The following is a 19,724-nucleotide window of genomic DNA, read 5'->3' as shown; positions in this document are numbered from 1 at the left end:
TTAATATTTAAAGACAATTTTATATTTCTCCAAATATGTATTTTAAGTTTTGATACATTATGCATTGAAAAGTTATTAGAGAAGGAAAATAATAAACTTAGTCTTAAGGACTACTCTTAAACATTTCAAATATAATTTTATTTCATATTTATAATTTAAACCTGTCATGAATAATATTAATATCAAATTTATATAGAAAAGTCGATATTTAAAATAAATTATATATGCATTGTAATAAATTAAACAAAGTTTATAAACTATGCTTAAACGTAGCCCTTAGGGCTACGTTTATCAAAACCCTTTAGAGAAACATGTAATTTATGGTTTTAAATGATGTCTTCCGCACATCGAATTACGGGGGCAGTGGGTGAGGGAAGTTTTATCGCTCATGTCTTCGGATACGACCGATTTTCCTCCTGACCATCAGTTGAAGGCGGATTATGCAACTGCAGGAAGATAAACGCGTGAGTGGTTGAGTCCCCATTGAATGATCTCGTACAGAAAAAAAGTATCGAAAGATATGAGATTCTCACTTGATAATTTAGTATTATCGAACAAAAATAATATAAGATTATTATTATTATTATTATTATTATTATTATTATTATTATTGAAACTGAAATACTACTCTTCATTACTACTCTATATTCTGATTTGATGTTTACATAAGAAAACAAAAACTTTGGTTCTATTTTTGAGTCAACAGTAAACGTCAATTTATTGGCGTCTTAACTGCCGTTTAAAGCTTAAATTGAATTTCAGATATATTTTAAAATCCATAGAAATTTGATTATATCATTTGCATGACGTCTCAATTTTATTTTAGTTTTTTATTTATTTATAAAAATCTACTTATTTGTAGGATGTCCATTCGAAAACAATCTCTTTATCCGTCGAATAGAGAGAGTGATGACATTCTCTACTTTTGAGAGTGTTTCACTCTGGGTGGAGAAATAAATTATTTTTATTCTCAGATAGGAGAAAAATTGTCTACATATCACCTCCTATACACACCATTTATGTGATATTGGGTTTTGTTGTTGTTGTATAAGAAAACAAAAACTAAAAATTAGAAACAGCTATTGAATTAAGTCGTGAAATGGGGGACCAACGTAAGTAGTCCACCGACATACGAGGAGGCAATCAAATAATGGGTTGGAGTCGACACAATAAAAAATTGAAAATTTTAAAACTACTCCGTAACAAACTAAACTTTAAGCAACTGAATTAAGTAAATAAAGACCTAGCTTATATTTAATATTTTAAACTTAAAATAATAGTTTTAACTAAAACAGACCAACTGCCTAAAGTTAACGGTGTCTACATTTTAACAATTTGACTTGAATCGGTACAAGATCATTTTCTATCATTTATTTATATTTTTATATCCTATCATTTCCTATCATCATATCCTATATATTAAAAGAGAATCTTTATTAAATAATAAATATTTTAAAAACCCCTTTCTCAAGATTAAAAAAGGCCCATCACATATCCCTTCATCTAATGGTCTAAATTAATCCTCTACTCTTATTAGCTAATAAATCAACTTTTCCTTTAACAACTCCCGAAAATGCCCTCAAATAATTTACACGGGAAGCATTACGTAACGATCATTCATAGGGGTCATTTGAAAACTCTTTCAATCTCACCCTTTCCATTCCCGGTCATTCATCAGCAATCGAACATTTTCATTCTTCATAGTATAATTCAATGGTGATACTTTCAAGTAACATCTATTTGCTACGAACAAAGTCTACGTCCTTCTGATAACTTTCTTCTCAATTTGTTTCCAACTATTAGATTAAACCTACAGGCCGATTAGAAAGTCACGTTCAACATCAACCCAAATTCAGTTCAATTCAACATCTCAGACCACCGTCATTCAATTCAATGTTCTTTTTTGTACAGGAACATTAGCCCTAAATAATATAATACTAATAAATAATATAATATTATATAATCTAATATATAGAATATAATAATAATAAAACTTAATATTAATATTAATATATAAATATAAATAGTAATAATAATAAAAAATTCATTTAATATATAATATTAATGTATATATATATATATATATATATATATATATATATATATATATATATATATATTATTTTATTATAAAATAATAAAATATCTATCAATCTTCTATCTATCTTCTATACATTATATAAAGCGCGTGACAATAATCCTACGTGTCAACTCCTGATTAATTCATGTCATGTGTCAACTCCTCATTTATTCTTGACACGTGTCAGTCTATCTGTTATTTTCATATATTAATCGAATTATTAAATAATTTAATTTAATACACAGATATTATTATTATGAAATTTTATTAACTGATATATTATTTTAATATAAATATTGATTGATGATATTTATATATATAAATGGTCATATATTAAAAATCATTTACAATATTTTTTTATTGTAATAAAAATTATAAAATAGATATTTTTTATTGATATTATAATTATACTATTATTTATGAATGATATTTTATATCATATAAAATTAATTTATAGTTTTCTCATAATATTTGTAAAATATTATATAAACGCACTGGCTCATGTTGTCAATTGAAGTTAAAATGGTTATTTGATAATCTTTATAGATATTGTTTCGTTTAAAATTTTAACATAATGAATTTAGTTTGTACTAAAAACATATACAACTCGAGATGAACATAAAATATTATTCTTAACGATCGGTTTTAAAACAACTTTTTAGGAGCTCGTGTTTGGTATTTTTATCGATTATTTGTCAATTGAAGTTAAAATGATTTCAACGAACAGACTCATAATCTATGCATTAGTATTCAATACTAATGTTATTGATAGAAATATTATCTGCAATAAAAAATTGTTTATTGTAATTGTATTATATATTTGATAACTATCAATATTAATGTTATTGACTACCAATTTAACAAATGTCGTGCCACGCACGAGCTCATAAAACTATTAAAATAATGTTATAGTATGAGTAGTAGAGTAATAAAAATTTGAAAAATCTAAAAATTGGAACACGTCGAGTAATTTCTTTTTCTTTCTTAGAAAAAAAAAAAAAGAAAGACTTCCATTTATACACATACCACATCATCATCTTCCCCCTTCTTCATTCTCTCTCTTTCTTTCTCTCATTCCAAAATTCCATCACTTTTTCACACACAAGCTTTCGTTACATGTATTTATACATACAACAACAAATCTCTACAAATCAATTCACCACAAGATCTACAATCCTCAATCAATCATTTAATTGACCGTTATTTAATTCGTTTCTCATTAAACGATTCGTCGATCAATTCATCGTCATGTATATAATTATCGGAGCAATGTACGGTCAATTTTAGGGTTAGGTTAAGGTTTTCGGATTCTAAAATTAGGAGATATGTTGTTAATTGGAGAATATAAAGATGCAGAAAAGAAACGCTGATTGGAATCAATTATTAGATCGGAGATTATTGATGGAATCAACGCCACATACGAAGCTGTTTGATAATGATTCATCGGTTAGTGGTGGTGGCGGTGGTGTTTTGGGATATATTGTACATATTGTAACAAAATTTGATACGCTTGCTGGTGTGGCAATTAAGTATGGTGTTGAGGTATATTTATTTATATTTTAATCTAATAATTTAATAATATTAAATTATCGAGTGCAATTAAATTAAATTATTAATAAATTAGTTTGGTTAATTCATTTTACGTAATTCGTAATGTGTTTGAACTGTGATATGTCTTTTTATGGAAATTTGGTAAGTTACTTTTTGTGAGTGTTCATGTGATCAGGTGTATGTGTAAGAAAGAATTTGTTTCAACTTTCAAGTATGACCAAAAAATTTAAGCAATTTTATGATTTTTTAAAATAATTGTGTTTACCTTGATTGTTATTGGTGAATAAATCTCTATCATGGAGAATTAATACTATGTTAGTGCTACATGTCTTGTTTGAACATTATTTTTAATATAATATGGTTTTGTTGTAGAAATTAGTACTTTCGACTAGAACGTGTTACTTCTAGCGTGGTAACGTTTTTGAACAATTTTATCGTTTATATGATGGAAATTGATGAATGACTGTTTATCATGTGTTGGTTAGAGGAATGGTATGCTAGGAATGTTAAACTTGTTGAAATTTGGCAGATAGTTTTTCGTAGGGGACAAAGACAAGTTACAAGCTTAGCTGTTTTGTAGGGATGATGACTGATTTACGTTGTTAGTTGATGTATGATAATTAATTATTTGTGAATGTTAGGTGGCGAAGGAACTACTAATTATTAAGTTACGGTATTTATGGTTATGATTGTTACAAATAGAGTGGTTATCAAGTCTTTTCAATTTGGGATGATGACAAATCTCTATCAATAAAATGTACTTCGTATCATTTCATTTTATGTACTTAAAGGGATGTTTATATATTTATATGAATGTCGCCAAAAGGTATTAAATGAATGTATGAGGTACGTGATTCTGAGGTAGAGCCACTTAGTGTACTAAGGGAGATATATAAATATGGGCTGTTAGTTAAGACCGAAAAAGTTGAATTACTTTTAAATACCACTCCAAATTATGACTTACGTCTCTACATTAAAATGTGATATTGCTAGTTTATTTATTCTGTATTTACCGTTGCATCTTATGTCAGGTGGCTGACATAAAGAGGATGAATGGGCTGACAACTGATCTACAAATGTTTTCCCGCAAGACGCTTCACATACCACTACCAGGAAGGCATCCACCCTCTCCCATCTTGACAAATGGACATGATAGTCAACGGTACTGATTATGTCTGAATATCGTGAAATCTTATCTATTGTATATGCATATATACACATGATAGCAAATATAAATATAAATATAGCTGACAGCAAGGGCCAATCTTTTCATCATTACGCTGTTTCACCATTTTACCTTAACAATGCATACTTCTTTTGACCATTCTTGTATCTTTTCCGCCCCCTGCAGTTCCAAATCATATACCAATCTTGTAATGAGCGGACTTTAGGGTATATGTCGTTTTGTATCCACATAAAAAGTGTTTCTTTGATTTGTGTGAAGAAATGCCGACTTTACATTTTTAATAACAGAAGTACTTGAAATCATTTTTGCTCCATATTAATGTCTTTTGTTGTGACATCATTTCAAGCTGATTTTGAGTTTACATGTTTGTGCCAGCATATAACGTCCTTGATGCCCTTTTCTCTTGTGTGAAGTGTAGCTTAGTGGTTGATTTGTCGGAACCTAATTAGTAAATTTGAGCCATGAACCATATCGAATTATAAGCTTTTAAATACAACGCTTTATAATGTACACACACTTTATAGGGTGATGCCTTCTTGGTTTGAGAAAACAACAATATATTTCTGTAGCGGTGTTTAACCAATTGACCTAACATGGTATTTTTTATTTTTATTTTTTGCAGGCCAAATAAGTCTGAGATGACACCACCCGACCGTATACATTCTGACTTATTTGACTCCATCAAATCCCTAAAACTGTCAGCTTCTGCTCCTCGTACCGTTTCACCATCCATGGATGCTTTAAGAGACTATTATGGTCTTAAACCAACCAATCAGAATGGTACCGATGAAAAATCTAAAACTGATCCCTATCAAACTAGAGCTACTTTCAGCTTAGAACACGGATCCAAACCACCTCAAAATTCTCACCCGCCACTCGGTCTTCACAGAAAATGCAAAAGCTTAGCTAACGATTTATCAGAAAAAATTGCCATGGATACTGATGTAACAACACCCCCAAATGCAAATAAACCCGATTCTGATACATGGTATGACAGATTAATGAGAAGGCGTAGATCAGAAATCGACCTTCAAAATCACACCCCAGAGATGATGCTTAGACCCGACACTACCAACACCGCCACTGCATTTTCACCGGCTGCCGGAAAAGGTTTAGCTTTGAGGCCAAAAGCCACCAGTCGAACCAACAGTGATGCTGATGGTCCACCAAACATGCCCCTGTTAAAATTAGGGGATTCAGTCATTACAGATAGTTCTGGTGGTGTTAAAAAGTCTTCAAGTTCACCAAGCTTTCATGAATCATATAGTAATAGCAACAGTAATAATAGTTATTGCACATCTTCATCTTCGATTTGGCCTACTTCTATGTTGAATTTGACAGCAGATCTTCAAGCATTGTCTACGGCAGCCATCACAAGACCAATCTTTGATGGGTTGCCAAAGCCAATGAGTGGTCGGAAGAACAAAGCGGCCATTGATTAGTAAATTATCTTCTTTTGGTTTCGATATACGGTCCTTCGAGGAATTGAATTCGAAGGACAGAGGAAATAGAAAGAAGGGGGAAAATATAGAAATAAAGCAATCAATTGAAGAAAATTATTTAAATTTTTGGGGCTAAGAATATACATTTAGATAGAAAGCTGTATATTAGATGTTTAGGCTTGTGTATTGAGAAATGCAGTGAGAACTGAGAAGACTGGATGCTGTTTATATGTTCTATATTTAGTTTCCTATAAATATTTGGAAACCAAAATGGTAATTACTGAATGTATATTTATTATTCTTTATAAATTGTCTTCTTAAGTTCTGTTGTCCAAAGTTTATAAATTGGTTTGGCTAGGGTTGCAACCGAATCGAGTTGGATAGGACGGTTTTAAGTCATTAAGTTTAAGTTGGAGTTTTGGCTAGATAATGAGATTTCAGGGGTCCTGGTAATTGACTCAGAAAACTGAAAGTTTTGTATATAGAAGTAAATTTTATTTTTAGATCTAAACGCGCAGTCATATTTGTATATACGTTGTTTGGTACCTAATATATCTAGTAGGTTGAGTTGTTTGTTGGACGTGTACGTATATGTATGAAATATAGCTCGAAATATTTAGTGTTTTTTTGACGATGTCCGTTTCGCGTATAGTTAGTCGCGTTGTGTTCGTAAAATAATATCGAGTTGAACGGTGGTCTCGGAAAAATTTAGCTCGCACCGAGCGGAATATAGGGCCCGTTATTTAGTGTTTTTTTAACGATGTCCGTTTCGCGCATAGTTAGTCCCGTTGTGTCCGTCTGATTTTTTCGAGTTGAACGGTGGTCTCAGAAAAATTTAACTCGGACCGAGCGAGAAGATAGGGCCCGTTAAAAATACGGGTGGAATCATTTTCTTTTGTTTTTTTAAAATTATATATTTACGCTTTTTACCCTAAAAATAGAAAGTTGGGGGTCGTTGTGTATATGAAGCCGAATTTGAGGGGCCGGGTGTAGTGTGAACGCAAATTCAAAACGACATTCGGATAAAACTAAAACTACCATTTTTCCCATGCATATTAGTATATTTAGTATATAGGGGTAATTTCTTACTGGAGTATATTATTTTAAAAAATTGGTTTTAGTACTTGCAATCATATCAAGTATTTTTTATTTTATTTTTGGTAAGGAAAGAAACTCTGCTATGAACGAGCACATTGACTCCCCCATAGAAGGTAAAACCTTGGGTAAACAAGCCTCCGAACGCGAGACTTGGTACCAGGTGAATTCCGCATTATGCGCATGTAACACCCCAATATTAATTAAGGTATTATTTAATTTGTTGTTGCTAGTTAATATAATCTTGTTAGAAAAAGGACCTTGTTTGTGAGAAATATGACTTTGTTTGCAAGACTTTGTGTAAGGGAGGGTTAAAGTGTAGAACCACTAAACTTAAATTAAAAACAAATTAAAAGGCTGGAAGCAGTGTTGTAAAAATCCCGATTACTAATCGATTAATCCCTGATTAATCATTTTTAAGAGCAATCCGTTCCAATTTTTCAAAATCCGTTTAATTAATCGGTCAACGTCAATTGATGTGTCAAAATCGAATTTGGTAATCAAATTCGGTCAAAGTCAAAATTTGTCAACATTTTAATATGATTAGAATTTATAGTTTTTGAATAAATTGAACAAATTTAGACAATTATGTTAAAGCTTATGTTTATGCTTATGATTTTCTTCTATATTTACACATATAATTTTTGAAATTTTAATATTAATGTATAAAGTACAATCCGATTAACCCTCGATTAATCCCCAAATTTCTGATTAATCCTTCCAAAGTCCTGACCGATTAATCCCCGAATAGCAAATTTTGCAACATTGGCGGGAAGCATCTCCTTTTCATTTAGTCACAAAAAAAAAAAAAAAAAAAATAATTAAAGCAGAGAATGGAGAAAGAGAGTGGCGATGAGCAAGAAAGAAATAGGAGAAAAGTGGGTTTCGATTCTCATTAAATTGGAGCTAAAAGCTAGTGATTTTGTGCAATTGGTGATAGACTAAACCATTGAGTGTAGAAATAACTAAAGAAATCTTTCTTCTTCATCTCTAGTGTTCTGGTAAGAACCCTAACTTTAATTAATTGGGTTTCTTTTAGATTATGATATGTGGTGTTGTTTGAAGATGAGACTAGTTCAAGCATGATGCATAAGCATCATGGATGAACTAGGGTTGGGTAATTGTAACTAAAATTCATGATTTTAGTGTTGTAAATGAAGATGGTGATGATGATTTATGATTAAAAAAAAAATCAATTCTTCATAGTGTTGTTAATCAAGAGTTGGTGAATTAGTGTTTTGGGTATGTTTGTGAGTGTAAATTGGGTAAATATTATTAAATCTGTAGCTATAAAAACTGCTCAAAACTTGATTTTCAAAAGGTCATATCTTGCAAACCGTGACTCCGTTTGGGGCGTGTGAGCACTTTTCGGAAAGGTCTTGGTGTATACTTTCCAACTAGTAAGTTTGTCTTTTCTTAATCGGTGTTTAAACGGGTCAGAATTAAGGGACGAAGGTGTGATGACCCGGAAATTTCCGACCAAATTTAAACTTAATCTTATTATGGTTTCGACACGATAAGCAAAGTCTGTTAAGTTGAATCTCAAAAATTTTGAACTGTTTTCATATATGCAATTACCCTTCGACTGCTCTCGACGATTCACGAACAATTGTTTGTAAATAAATATGTAATTAAATATATATACATATATATAAAATGTAAGACTATATAATAATTGGAAATAATAAAATACAATATAAATTAAATATGTAAAACAAAATACAAAATTATTATAATAATATAAAATGAGTCTATATATATAAATACGAGTTCTATGTATAATTATTATTAAAAGTATATTGTAATATATATATATATATATATATATATATACACACACACATATACATATAGAGTATAAATATTAAAATTATATATAATTAATAAATCTTACATATTTAATAAACGGTAGTATTAATATATTAAATGTAATTACAAGATAAGAATATAGTTGTTATAATAAAATTTTCATTTACTTTCATTATTATTATTATTATTATTAATATTTATTAATAATATTATTAAATATGAAATCTGATATGTATAAGTTGTTATATTATTATTATTATCAATATTATTATTATCATTGATAATATTATTATTATTAGCATCATTAGTATTAATTATTTATTAAACTTATCTTTTATTTATGTTAACATATCAGTATCATTATTTTTCTTTATTATCTTGATATCATAATTATTACTAGTATTATTTCGATATTATTATTTTAACAATTTTATTATTATTATTAATAGTATTAGTATTTTATTATTAATAACATCATTATTTAATATTACTATGAATATGATTACTATCAATTTCATTAAATTTTTTTAAAAATTGTGACTTATTATTATTATTATTATTATTTTTATTTAATGACATCATTTGTATTTTTATTATTATTGATATAATTATAATTATAATTACTAATTAATAATAATAATAATAATAATAATAATAATAATAATAATAATAATAATAATAATAATAATAATAATAATTATATAGCATCATACGCGAAATTTAGAACTCAAATCTGTTTCCCATATACATCAACTTTAATTAAATTTTGTTATTTTCTGAGTGTTAGCTTTCAATTATCGAATAAATCGTACGAATTTGTTTAAAGTCGTTGTCTGATATATATAAAAATATATATATATTATTATTTTTTTACTTCCCTGCCCGATAGAACCTGTCGAATCACTTTAGGCTATAAAACAAACTGCAATTTGGTCAAATGAGCTGTAACAATATCAAATATCCTTTATATAACCTCCTCCTAATACATTTCGAATAAAAACGGTTGAATTAAATCAAAACTTTGAAGAAAAGGGCACGACACCTCTGTTCTGAAATGTCTCGTTCATATTGATTATAAACGTTCCATATTAATTGATTTCGTCGCGAGGTTTTGACCTCTATATGAGACGTTTTTCAAAGACTGCATTCATTTTTAAAACAACCATAACCTTTATTTTATCGATAAAGGTTTAAAAGCATTACGTAGATTATCAAATAATGATAATCTAAAATATACCGTTTACACACGACCATTATATAATGGTTTACAATAAGAATATATTACATCAAAAATAAGTTTCTTGAATGCAGTTTTTACATAATATCATACAAGCATGGACTCCAAATCTTGTCCTTATTTTAGTATGCAACAACGAAAGCTCTTAATAATCACCTGAGAATAAACATGCTTAAAACGTCAACAAAAATGTTGGTGAGTTATAGGTTTAACCTATATATTATCAAATCATAATAATAGACCACAAGATTTCATATTTCAATATACATCCCATACATAGAGATAAAAATCATTCATATGGTGAACACCTGGTAACCGACATTAACAAGATGCATATATAAGAATATCCCCATCAATCCGGGACACCCTTCGGATATGATATAAATTTCAAAGTACTAAAGCATCCGGTACTTTGGATGGGGTTTGTTAGGCCCAATAGATCTATCTTTAGGATTCGCGTCAATTAGGGTGTCTGTTCCCTAATTCTTAGATTACCAGACTTAATAAAAGGGGGCATTTTCGATTTCGATAATTCAACCATAGAATGTAGTTTCACGTACTTGTGTCTATTTTGTAAATCATTTATAAAACCTGCATGTATTCTCATCTCAAAAATATTAGATTTTAAACGTGGGACTATAACTCACTTTCACAGATTTTTACTTCATCGGGAAGTAAGACTTGGCCACTGGTCGATTCACGAACCTATAACAAATATGTACATATATATCAAAGTATGTTCAAAATATATTTACAACACTTTTAATACATTTTGATGTTTTAAGTTTATTAAGTCAGCTGTCCTCGTTAGTAACCTACAACTAGTTGTCCAAAGTTAGATGTACAGAAAAAAATTGATATATATTATCTTGAATCAATCCACGACCCAGTGTATACACGTCTCAGGCTAGATCACAACTCAAAGTATATATATTTTTGGAATCAACCTCAACCATGTATAGCTAACTCCCACATTACTGCATATAGAGTGTCTATGGTTGTTCCAAATAATATATACACATGGGTCGATATGATATGTCAAAACATTTGCATACGTGTCTATGGTATCCCAAGATTATATAATATATTAGAATACATGTATAATACAATATAAGTTAGCTAGGATATGATTAATATAGATTTGTTACCAATTTTCACGTAGCTACAACAAGAAAAAATATCCAATCTTGTTTTACCCATAACTTATTCGTTTTAAATCCGTTTTAGTGAATCAATTTGCTATGGTTTCATATTGAACTCTATTTTATGAATCTAGACAGAAAAAGTATAGGTTTATAGTCGGAAATATAAGTTACAAGTCGTTTTTTTAAAGGTAGTCATTTCAGTCGAAAGAACGACGTCTAGATGACCATTTTGGAAAACATACTTCCACTTTGAGTTTAACCATAATTTTTGGATATAGTTTCATGTTCATAAGAAAAATCATTTTCCCAGAATAAAAACTTTTAAATCAAAGTTTATCATAGTTTTTAATTAACTAACCCAAAACAGCCCGCGGTGTTACTACGACGGTGTATATCCGGTTTTATGGTGTTTTTCGTGTTTTCAGGTTTTAAATCATTAAGTTAGCATATCATATAGATATAGAACATGTGTTAAGTTGATTTTAAAAGTCAAGTTAGAAGGATTAACTTTTGTTTACGAACAAGTTTAGAATTAACTAAACTATGATCTAGTGATTACATGTTCAAATCTTCGAATAAGATAGTTTTATATGTATGAATCGAATGATGTTATGAACATCATTACTACCTCAAGTTTAGTAGGTAAACCTACTGGAAGTGACAAGAAATGATCTAGCTTCAAAGGATCTTGGATGGCTTGAAAGTTCTTGAAGTAGAATCATGACACGAAAACAAGTTCAAGTAAGATTTCCACTCGAAATAAGATTGTTATGTAGTGACCCGAACTTTTCCATGTTTATATATATTAATTGAGATTGATATTTACATGATTAAATGTTTCCAACATGTTAAGCAATCAAACTTGTTAAGACTTGATTAATTGAAATATGTTTCATATAGACAATTGACCACCCAAGTTGATCGGTGATTCACGAACGTTAAAACTTGTAAAAACTATATGATGACATATATATGGATATATATATAGTTAACATGATACTATGATAAGAAAACATATCATAAAGTATATTAACAATGAACTACATATGTAAAAACAAGACTACTAACTTAATGATTTTTAAACGAGACATATATGTAACGATTATCGTTGTAAAGACATTTAATGTATATATATCATATTAAGAGATATTCATACATGATAATATCATGATAATATAATAATTTAAAATCTCATTTGATATTATAAACATTGGGTTAACAACATTTAACAAGATCGTTAACCTAAAGGTTTCAAAACAACACTTACATGTAACGACTAACGATGACTTAACGACTCAGTTAAAATGTATATACATGTAGTGTTTTAATATGTATTTATACACTTTTGAAAGACTTCAATACACTTATCAAAATACTTCTACTTAACAAAAATGCTTACAATTACATCCTCGTTCAGTTTCATCAACAATTCTACTCGTATGCACCCGTATTCGTACTCGTACAATACACAGCTTTTAGATGTATGTACTATTGGTATATACACTCCAATGATCAGCTCTTAGCAGCCCATGTGAGTCACCTAATACATGTAGGAACCATCATTTGGCAACTAGTATGAAATATCTCATAAAATTACAAAAATATGAGTAATCATTCATGACTTATTTACATGAAAACAAAATTACATATCCTTTATATCTAATCCATACACCAACGACCAAAAACACCTACAAACACTTTCATTCTTCAATTTTCTTCATCTAATTGATCTCTCTCAAGTTCTATCTTCAAGTTCTAAGTGTTCTTCATAAATTCCAAAAGTTCTAGTTTCATAAAATCAAGAATACTTTCAAGTTTGCTAGCTCACTTCCAATCTTGTAAGGTGATCATCCAACCTCAAAAAATCTTTGTTTCTTACAGTAGGTTATCATTCTAATACAAGGTAATAATCATATTCAAACTTTGGTTCAATTTCTATAACTATAACAATCTTATTTCAAGTGATGATCTTACTTGAACTTGTTTTCGTGTCATGATTCTGCTTCAAGAACTCCGAGCCATCCAAGGATCCATTGAAGCTAGATCCATTTTTCTCTTTTCCAGTAGGTTTATCCAAGGAAATTAAGGTAGTAATGATGTTCATAACATCATTCGATTCATACATATAAAGCTATCTTATTCGAAGGTTTAAACTTGTAATCACTAGAACATAGTTTAGTTAATTCTAAACTTGTTCGCAAACAAAAGTTAATCCTTCTAACTTGACTTTTAAAATCAACTAAACACATGTTCTATATCTATATGATATGCTAACTTAATGATTTAAAACCTGGAAACACGAAAAATACCGTAAAACCGGATTTACGCCGTCGTAGTAACACCGCGGGCTGTTTTGGGTTAGTTAATTAAAACCTATGATAAACTTTGATTTAAAAGTTGTTATTCTGAGAAAATGATTTTTATTATGAACATGAAACTATATCCAAAAATTATGGTTAAACTCAAAGTGAAAGTATGTTTTCTAAAATGGTCATCTAGACGTCGTTCTTTCGACTGAAATGACTACCTTTACAAAAACGACTTGTAACTTATTTTTCCGACTATAAACCTATACTTTTTCTGTTTAGATTCATAAAATAGAGTTCAATATGAAATCATAGCAATTTGATTCACTCAAAACGGATTTAAAATGAAGAAGTTATGGGTAAAACAAGATTGGATAATTTTTCTCATTTTAGCTACGTGAAAATTGGTAACAAATCTATTCCAACCATAACTTAATCAACTTGTATTGTATATTATGTAATCTTGAGATACCATAGACACGTATACAATGTTTCGACCTATCATGTCGACACATCTATATATATTTCGGAACAACCATAGACACTCTATATGTGAATGTTGGAGTTAGCTATACAGGGTTGAGGTTGATTCCAAAATATATATAGTTTGAGTTGTGATCAATACTGAGATACGTATACACTGGGTCGTGGATTGATTCAAGATAATATTTATCGATTTATTTCTGTACATCTAACTGTGGACAACTAGTTATAGGTTACTAACGAGGACAGCTGACTTAATAAACTTAAAACATCAAAATATATTAAAAGTGTTGTAAATATATTTTGAACATACTTTAATATATATGTATATATTGTTATAGGTTCGTGAATCAACAGTGGCCAAGTCTTACTTCCCGACGAAGTAAAAATCTGTGAAAGTGAGTTATAGTCCCGCTTTTAAAATCTAATATTTTTGGGATGAGAATACATGCAGGTTTTATAAATGATTTACAAAATAGACACAAGTACATGAAACTACATTCTATGGTTGAATTATCGAAATCGAATATGCCCCTTTTTATTAAGTCTGGTAATCTAAGAATTAGGGAACAGACACCCTAATTGACGCGAATCCTAAAGATAGATCTATTGGGCCTAACAAACCCCATCCAAAGTACCGGATGCTTTAGTACTTCGAAATTTATATCATATCCGAAGGGTGTCCCGGAATGATGGGGATATTCTTATATATGCATCTTGTTATTGTCGGTTACCAGGTGTTCACCATATGAATGATTTTTATCTCTATGTATGGGATGTGTATTGAAATATGAAATCTTGTGGTCTATTGTTACGATTTGATATATATAGGTTAAACCTATAACTCACCAACATTTTTGTTGACGTTTAAAGCATGTTTATTCTCAGGTGAATATTAAGAGCTTCCGCTGTTGCATACTAAAATAAGGACAAGATTTGGAGTCCATGTTTGTATGATATTGTGTAAAAACTGCATTCAAGAAACTGATTTCGATGTAACATATTTGTATTGTAAACCATTATGTAATGGTCGTGTGTAAACAGGATATTTTAGATTATCATTATTTGATAATCTACGTAAAGCTTTTTAAACCTTTATTTATGAAATAAAGGTTATGGTTTGTTTTAAAAATGAATGCAGTCTTTGAAAAACGTCTCATATAGAGGTCAAAACCTCGCAACGAAATCAATTAATATAGAATGTTTTTAATCAATAAGAACGGGACATTTCAGTTGGTATCCGAGCGTTGGTCTTAGAGAACCAGAATTTTGCATTAGTGTGTCTTATCGAGTTTGTTAGGATGCATTAGTGAGTCTGGACTTCGACCGTGTTTACTTGAAAAATGATTGCTTAACAAATTTTGTTGGAAAATATATATTTTTAACATGTGAATATTATGTGATATATTAATCTCTTAACGCGTTTGATATTATGTGATAGATGTCTACCTCTAGAACAAGTCCCATTGACTCACCTAATAATAATGAAGAGTCAAATGTAAATTGGAATGATTGGTGGACTGATTCACAAGTTCCCGAAGAGGAACCGGAAGAAGAGTCAGAACCGGAAGAGGAATCGGAACCGGAAGAAGAATCGGAACCGGATGAAGAAATTGAACCGGTGGGGGAAATAATAAAACGGTTAAGTAAAAGAAAATCCTCAACCAATCGACCTAGGTTAATTATGGTCAATGGTGTTTCCGCCAAGGAAGCAAAATATTGGGAGGATTACCAATTCTCCGATGAATCGGATTCCGACGAGAATTCCGATGATGTTATAGAAATTACCCCAACTGAATTTAAAAAGGCAAAAGAAAATAATAAGGGAAAGGGCATAAAAATAGAGAAATCTAATTCCAACCCCGATGAACTTTATATGTATCGTCAACCCCCGAAGTCCTTAAGTTGTAACAATGACCCGGGAACCTCTAAACCACCCGGTTTTTCTAAACCAATGTGGATAACGACGGCTCGTATTAGGGGAACATCATATATCCCTAGAAATTTGGCAAAACGAACCAAAACCGAAGAAGAAGAAACGAGCGAGTCGGAATAAGATAGTTGTATTCGTGTGGTGTAATATATGTAATATAGTGTGCTTATGCTTTATGATATATGTAAAAATTGCTTGTATTAATAAGTATTTTTCTATGAATCTAACTCTTGTCTATTTTACAGTTTAAAAACACAAAATGGATAGACAACCCAATATTTTAAGAGACCTACCCGGAGACATGATTGATGAAATCTTGTCTAGAGTCGGTCAGAATTCCTCGACACAACTATTTAAGGCGAGATCAGTTTGTAAGACATTCGAAGAACGTTCCAAGAATGTCTTGGTTTATAAGAGACTTTCGTTTGAAAGATGGGGGATATCACATTGGGAAACCCATAAGTTACGATGTGTTTACTTTGACGCATATATTGCGGGGAACCCAAATGCTATTTTACGCAACGGGTTAAGAAATTATTTTGACTCAATATATCCGAATATTGGACTTCGTGATTTAGAAAAAGCGGCTAACATGCAACATAAAGAAGCATGTTATGCTTACGGATTAGTAATGTTCGCTTCTTACCAAAGTGAGAACAAGAACATCGGGCTACAACTATTAAACAAAACGTTTCCACAAGTGACGGAGTCGGTAATTGGGGTAAGAAATGAGGTTTTTAGATTGTTACGGGACTGTTGGACATTACGTAACCCTCGTCCCTTTGACGACGTTACAACACGCTGTCTTATCAACGGCCATAACGGTTATGTTGCACAAGACTAAGGATGGGAAGTAGTCCTAGTAAAACCAGAATGCATGACTTGTTTCTGGACGTATGAATTACGTGTCTTTATTGCCTTTGCTGAACGACTTGTGTACTAGCTAGAATTATCTTCACAACTATCTTGTATCAAAGTTATTGTGTACTATATTTCATGCTTTATGTAAAATAAGCGGTATTGTAAGTTTGTAAAATATTGTATAAAAGTTTGAACGCGAAATATTATTATAATCAGTTTTTCATATAGAATTGTAGTAGTTGAATTGTATATTAGCTACTAAGTATGAACTTAACGGGTAGGTACTACCCGAATTTAAACTTATAAAACGCTAATATGAAGAAAAAGCTTTTATAAATGAGTTCATATTATGCTACGAAATACTATTAACTACTCTTAATATTCTGTATGATTAACTTGTTCCATTTGACTATTTTGAAGGAAATGGCACCGACTACTCGACACACAGTGAATATGAATGAAGAGGAATTCTGTACTTTTCTAGCTTCAAACATAGCCGCAGTACAGGCTGCGCTACATACCAACAATAACCTTGGATCTAGCAGTACAGGAAATCGTGTAGGATGCACCTACAAAGAATTCACTGCCTGCAAACCTTTGGAATTTGATGGAACCAAAGGACCGATCGGATTGAAACGGTGGACCGAGAAGGTCGAATCGGTGTTTGCCATAAGTAAGTGTACTGAAGAGGACAAAGTGAAGTACGCTACGCATACCTTCACAGGTTCTGCGTTAACATGGTGGAATACCTATCTAGAGCAAGTGGGACAAGACGATGCGTACGCACTACCGTGGTCAGCATTCAAGCACTTGATGAACGAGAAGTACCGTCCCAGAACCGAGGTCAATAAGCTCAAGACAGAACTTAGAGGGTTACGAACCCAAGGATTTGATATTACCACGTACGAAAGACGATTCACAGAATTGTGCCTATTGTGTCCGGGAGCATTCGAAAATGAGGAAGAGAAGATCGACGCGTTTGTGAAAGGATTACCGGAAAGAATCCAAGAAGATATAAGTTCACACGAGCCCGCCTCCATACAACAGGCATGTAGAATGGCTCACAAACTAGTGAACCAGATTGAAGAAAGAATTAAAGAACAGACTGCTGAAGAGGCCAATGTGAAGCAAGTCAAAAGAAAGTGGGAGGAAAACGGTGATAAGAATCACCAATACAACAACAACAGCAATTACAACAATAATCGCAACAATTATCCCAACAATCGCAACATCAATCGCAACTACAACAAACGGCCCAACAACAACAACAACAACAACAACAACAGCAACTACAACAATCATCCCAACAACAATAATAACCGCAACAACAACAACAATCAGAAGCAGCTATGCCAAAGGTGTGAAAAGAATCACTCGGGGTTCTGCACCAAATTTTGCAACAAGTGTAAAAGAAATGGTCATAGCGCGGCGAAGTGTGAGGTCTACGGACCAGGGGTTAATAGAACGAAAGGAACAAATGGTGTCGGAACGAGTAATGGCGGAGCAAGTAGTGTCGGAGCAAGTTATGCCAATGTAGTTTGTTATAAATGTGGAAAACCAGGCCACATTATTAGAAATTGCCCGAACCAGGAGAACACGAATGGACAAGGCCGCGGAAGAGTTTTCAATATTAATGCGGCAGAGGCACAGGAAGACCCGGAGCTTGTTACGGGTACGTTTCTTATTGATAATAAATCTGCTTACGTTTTATTTGAATCGGGTGCGGATAGAAGCTATATGAGTAGAGATTTTTGTGCTAAATTAAGTTGCCCATTGACGCCTTTGGATAGTAAATTTTTACTCGAATTAGCAAATGGTAAATTAATTTCAGCAGATAATATATGTCGGAATCGAGAAATTAAACTGGTTAGCGGAACATTTAAGATTGATTTAATACCAGTAGAGTTAGGGATTTTTGATGTGATAATCGGTATGGACTGGTTGAAAGAAGTGAAAGCAGAGATCGTTTGTTACAAAAATGCAATTCGCATTATACGAGAAAAAGGAAAACCCTTAATGGTGTACGGAGAAAAGGGCAACACGAAGCTACATCTTATTAGTAATTTGAAGGCACAAAAACTAATAAGAAAAGGTTGCTATGCTGTTCTAGCACACGTCGAGAAAGTACAAACTGAAGAAAAGAGCATCAATGATGTTCCCATTGCAAAAGAATTTCCCGATGTATTTTCGAAAGAATTACCGGGATTACCCCCACATCGATCCGTTGAATTTCAAATAGATCTTGTACCAGGAGCTGCACCAATAGCTCGTGCTCCTTACAGACTCGCACCCAGCGAGATGAAAGAACTGCAAAGCCAATTACAAGAACTTTTAGAGCGTGGTTTCATTCGACCAAGCACATCACCGTGGGGAGCTCCTGTTTTGTTTGTCAAGAAGAAAGATGGTACATTCAGGTTGTGTATCGACTACCGAGAGTTGAACAAACTTACCATCAAGAACCGCTACCCACTACCGAGAATCGATGACTTATTTGATCAACTACAAGGCTCGTCTGTTTATTCAAAGATTGACTTACGTTCCGGGTATCATCAAATGCGGGTGAAAGAAGATGATATTCCAAAGACTGCTTTCAGAA

At 31.5% G+C, this 19,724-nt stretch overlaps 1 protein-coding gene across 1 annotated transcript; it reads left to right on the top strand.

The window, feature by feature from the left end:
• The first annotated feature begins 3,166 nt into the window (after nucleotides 1-3,166).
• Nucleotides 3,167-6,539, top strand: LOC139893857 (uncharacterized). Its single transcript, XM_071877044.1, has 3 exons — nucleotides 3,167-3,622; nucleotides 4,663-4,793; nucleotides 5,440-6,539. Exons 1-3 carry the CDS (start codon nucleotides 3,431-3,433, stop codon nucleotides 6,257-6,259), a joined length of 1,143 nt encoding a protein of 380 aa, XP_071733145.1. The 5' UTR covers nucleotides 3,167-3,430; the 3' UTR covers nucleotides 6,260-6,539.
• The last annotated feature ends 13,185 nt before the right edge of the window (nucleotides 6,540-19,724 follow it).

Source organism: Rutidosis leptorrhynchoides, chromosome 2 (assembly GCF_046630445.1).
Source record: "Rutidosis leptorrhynchoides isolate AG116_Rl617_1_P2 chromosome 2, CSIRO_AGI_Rlap_v1, whole genome shotgun sequence".
NCBI lineage: Eukaryota > Viridiplantae > Streptophyta > Magnoliopsida > Asterales > Asteraceae > Rutidosis > Rutidosis leptorrhynchoides.
This window is presented reverse-complemented; position numbering and strand designations above follow the sequence as displayed.